This window comes from Dipodomys ordii, unplaced genomic scaffold (genome assembly GCF_000151885.1).
Source record: "Dipodomys ordii isolate 6190 unplaced genomic scaffold, Dord_2.0 Scaffold27, whole genome shotgun sequence".
Classification (NCBI taxonomy): domain Eukaryota; kingdom Metazoa; phylum Chordata; class Mammalia; order Rodentia; family Heteromyidae; genus Dipodomys; species Dipodomys ordii.
The window spans coordinates 11,994,884-11,999,810 of record NW_012267243.1 but is presented as its reverse complement, the minus strand read 5'-3'; the positions used below and the strand labels follow the sequence as shown (position 1 = coordinate 11,999,810).

The 4,927-nt window shown below is 41.6% G+C and overlaps 1 protein-coding gene across 1 annotated transcript in view; it reads left to right on the top strand.

The window, feature by feature from the left end:
• Positions 1-4,927, top strand: part of Gramd3 (GRAM domain containing 3) — a 27,411-nt gene that overhangs the window by 18,022 nt on the left and 4,462 nt on the right. The window contains exons 6-8 of the mRNA XM_013015537.1: positions 140-241; positions 460-564; positions 3,545-3,638. Coding sequence (XP_012870991.1) covers positions 140-241; positions 460-564; positions 3,545-3,638 — 301 coding nt within the window. The remainder of the gene's footprint in view (positions 1-139; positions 242-459; positions 565-3,544; positions 3,639-4,927) is intronic.

The window sequence follows — 4,927 nt, the reverse complement described above, 5'->3', positions numbered from 1 at the left end:
TGGTGGTGGTGGTGGTAGTGGTTAATTGGAGATAAGAATCTCAGGGATTTCTCTGCCCAGGCTAACTTAGAACCTTTAAGATCTCAGCCTCCTGAGTAGCTAGGATTAAAAGCATGAGCCTCAGGTTCCTGGTCTTAAGCTGCTCCTTTTCTGTTTTTAACCCAACAGGTCAGTCAGAAACAATTGGAATCTTACCTAAATGTCCAGCCGTTCAACATATTCTTATATTCTATGCAATTGTGTAAGTAATCTCTTGACTAGTAAGTATAGAAGTGAATGATTCAGTTCTGTAAATAAATCTCCACTGGAATCTTTATAGCAGCAGGCTTCAGAAGGCATTTTCAATATCTCTTTAGCCAAGTTATTTTGGAAAATCCTCCCAGTGTAGGACCTTACTGTGTTTCTGTTATCAGGTGCTTGCCATTAACTTATTGGAAATTTCTTGTTGTTCCTTTCCAGTGTGTGTGCACTTATCATCTCCACTTTCTACATGAGATACAGAATTAACACTCTGGAGGAGCAGCTGGGGTCCCTGACAACGACTGTGGACACTCACAGTACTGAGTAAGACCCTCCCCTCCAGCCCACATCTGTTCCCTGCTCAGATTAGTCCAATTCACTGGAGCTTAGTTAGCATCCTGCTTAGCAAATATGAATCGAGAACACACTCTCTAGGAGACATTGGGTTAAGTGTATATGTGAACAGTAAAGAGGTAGGAGGGCCATAGAAATAAATGACCTACCCCTGCACTATTCCTGAATTACAGTGTCACCAAGGAAACAGACAGAAGCACACTTAACACTGAATTATCTGCCTCTGTTATCCTAAGACATGATGGTAGCTTCAGCCTATTAGACTGTACAAGTTTGTCTCTGTGAAATGACAGTGAAAGAAGCAATTCAAGTAACTCAGCATGTGTCAGCAAGCATGAGCATCATGCATATTAAATAACTTATTGACAAACTTCTTGACCACTATAAATGTTCATCTGTTTACTAGTCAGTTGAATACATCTATAAAGACTTTTGTCATGCATCACTTTTCAACATGCCTAACCTAATTAAATCTATTCAGACATATTATTTCCCAAACCATATTTACCTGAGGATTTTGTTGTATTGAATGAAAAATAAAATTAAATCATTACATTCCACCAGAAAGCATACTTTCAGCCTCAAGTTTTAAGTAGCAGGGTTTATATAGAACCTACCATCTGACAGAATCATTATCAAAATGGAAATATACATGTACAAGTCAAATGATTTTAACCTCATTATTTTTCATTGTAGCCTTGTAGGAAGCTGTTATTTGTGTCTCACAGATGAGGAAACAGAGACTGAGACAAATAATTAAATGACTTTGTTACAGAGTGGGATGCAATCATGGTATAAATGCAGGTCTCTATAGCTACCTGGGCTTCCCAGCCCGCCAGAGCCTCTCATCCGTTAGTGTGCACCAGAATTATCTGGAGGCCGTGGAGGAGATATTGAAGGATCCACTCCCGAATTTCTGATGCAGTAGGTAGAGGATTAGGACTTCTTTGAGAACTTTGAGAAGTTTTGTACTACACCATTCTAGGACCTACTTTCTTCTCGCCTGATTATCTAGGAGCTCTTTTCGGTGACTTACATGTATTCTGGTATTCAGGTCATTTTAAACCACACACACAATGAAATACAGAAGTCTAAACAATTGTGTGCACTAGATTCAGATCCTCCCCTTATTTTCCCATCTTGTCCAGAATGCCAGTACAATTGAAGTTAGTAAGTGTTTCTACAGGCTCTTCGTTCACTGTCACATAGGAGTTGTTATGGGGATAATACCTTATGTCCTGTTATCGGTTCATTAACTTGGGAGTGAGGGGAGGGGAAATTCCATAAGTAAGTGGAATATTCATTTTCCTCTTGAAAGAACCTACTCAGGAAGGAATCTGAAAATAGATCTTTAAAGGAACAGTCACAAGAAGCTCAAGAACATGGAGGGACACCCATGGAGGGAAGCCTGTTGCTTCTATGCTAGTCCGGGCTGAGCTTCCCCAGGTCCCCGGAGTGCCCCATCTACACTAATCCACACATGGACAACCTGATTCCTCATGTGCAGAAGCCCCTTCCCTCAGACTCCATACGTGTTACCAGCTGCAGCACACCAACAGCTGTCGATTATAGCTCCTCAGGGACTGCTCTTCCCCCGAATTCCCATCGCAGGAGTGAGAACACCACTGCCACTCAGAATGACAGTTCTCTGGGCCTCGGTTCCCTCATCTAGAAAATCAAAGATTTACATTCCGTTTCTATGTGTTGAAGATTAGGAGTGCGGTATTTGTCTCAGCACTAGAAAACAGATAATTGTTAAGATATGGATAATTTTGCCAAGTGAGCTGGTTGCCTGTGGCTCATGCCTGTAATCCTGGCTACTTGGGAAGCTGAACTAGATGTGAGGCCAGCCCTGGCAATGGAGTTCTGGAGACCTCTCCTCAACACTAGCTGGCTCTGGTGACATGCACCTGTCATTCCAAGTGGCTAAGACTGAGAGTCCAAATTCCAGGCCAGCCCAGGCAGAATAATTCACCAGACTCCAACTCGGTGAAGAGAAGCTGGACATGTGGCACATGCTTGTAATCTCAGCAACAATGGGAAGCCTAAAATAAGTGGATCCTAGCTCATGTACACACACAGGCAATGTCCAAAATTAGCCTGCAAAAAAACCAGGGCTGGAGGCATGGCTCAACAGTAGAGCACCAGCCTGTTAAGGGTGAGTTCAAACTCTAATACTGCCAAAAATAATCATCATCATAATGTACCAAATGCCTCTGTCTCAAAAGTAGACCCTAGGTGAAACCAATGAGACCAGTCACTGACATCCAACTAACATGAAATCAAAAGCAGGAAATATAGAAACAGTACAGACCAGGGTTCTTAACCTTGTTGTGGAATATCTCATAAATAGCTTCAGACCCTCTCTACAATTAAATGTATTTGCTGTGTTTTCCCATATACTGTTAGCTAATGCAAGACCCCGGAGTAAAAGCCCATGACAGAAATAGTTCAGTAGTGCACGTTGACTACACCTACTTTAGTGTAAGGCAAGGCCAACTATACTTGCATGACAGATCTCAAGGAATCAGCTCAAAAGTCTACTTCAGTGGCAACTTAATCTAGATAAGACATTCCCAAACTCTCTGAAAGTTCTACTAGAAATCACTCCTATTCAAGGAAAAAATAATAATGTCTGTGCCTGAAATGAGCAGTAATCCTCGTAAGTGTCTATCACGGTTTGAAACCACGTGCTCTACAATAATGGTCTGGTTTTTGTTTAGAAGCCAAGCCACAGCTTGCTCCAAAGTAGTGTAACAGATTTCTAGTTAAGCTTGAAGGGATTAGTCTCCTACATATCCGGTGTGGGCTTGGGCATTACTGCAAGGCCTAATACATACAGAAGTGCTCTCTCCCTCTGCCCTAGCCTAGTCTTCTCTTGCGCTAGATCTAAAATGCGTTCAGTCTCTTGTTCCCTTGCCCATAATGACTCTTCTCTTTGTTCTTACAGACAGACTGTCTCGTCGGGCCTGGGGTCTGAAGTACAGTTAAACGTGGAGGTCCTCTGCCAAGAGCTCACAGCCAACATAGTGAAACTAGAAAAGGTGACTTTCGTCTTTCCTGTGCATAATCACACTAGCTACTGTCATGTGAATCAGCCAAGGCTTACACACTCAGACACGTTCAGGTGGTCAACCTTGTTCAAGAGGTTGCAAAATCAATGTAAGAAAAAAACTCTATTTCAATGAAGAAACATTTGCCTTAAAATTGTGGCCTAGTTGTGCTTCCTACTTGGTTGGACATATTTCTTTGTACCAGCAGGCCAGCGGCATGTGACCACCGACCCCGGGTTCTGGAAGGCCCCAGTGGGAAGTGAGCAACTGCTATGGGGGCTGAACAAAGATGCAGCTACAACTGCACCAGGCTGATTCCTGCAAGACCCAAAATAATTGCACTCAGTCCATAGTAGGACCCTAGAAAGTAGATGTCATTGCTACTAGCTGATAAGGAAAGAACGGAGTTTCAAACTCCCTTGCTCAAGGTCATGTATGTAGAAAGTTAACTAGGGACTCGGAATTTGAACCAGGGATGTTCAGCGGCAAATTTGTGTTGAGAAGCCCTGCTTGGGCTCTCACATGCTTAGCCTGTGAGAGGCCCTGCATTCAATCTCAGCACTGAAGAAATAAACCAGCCCTCTGCTATCCTGCTGCTCAGAATCCAGCCTTAGGTATTATGGATAAAGGCAAGAGTGCAGCTCTGCCCCTAAAGGTGCTTATCCTCCCAGGACAGAGCGTCCCTAACTTGTGACATTCTTGGAAGATTACAGGAGGCTGAACTAAGACTAGAAGATAAGCATCTCAGAAATATGCCACAATCAAGTCTAGTTACTAGGTCTTACTTTCTTCCCCTTTCAGCATTTCTGTCCCTTTCCACCTGATAACTACTTTGTTTTTTACTCTGATCCTTAAGAAAAGGTATAAGGTAGGAAATCCTGTGTTCATTTGAACTAATTGTAAGTTTCCAGTATTTTAGTAGCTTTGTATAATAATGTTGTGTAGGAAGAAATACGAAATTCAAAGGTGCAAAATTAAACTGTTTGTTTTCCAAACCTAAATGTTATCAAGTATTTAACAACTAAGCTAGGAGTTTCCAAACTGCTGATCTAAACCAAGCCCAGACCAAAAAGAAGTCATTATATCTTTGGGCAAACATGGAAACAATGCTTTTGAATTTCATATCAGCCTAGAAAAGTTATAGATTCGCTACTAAAATTATTTTTCTTTTTAATACGTTGTGTTCTGAGAATTGAACATATATATTTTTTTTTAAGAAAGAACTTTGGCTTTCGTGCTGACTTACAGAATAGGATGTATTTGTTTTTTTTTGTTTTTTT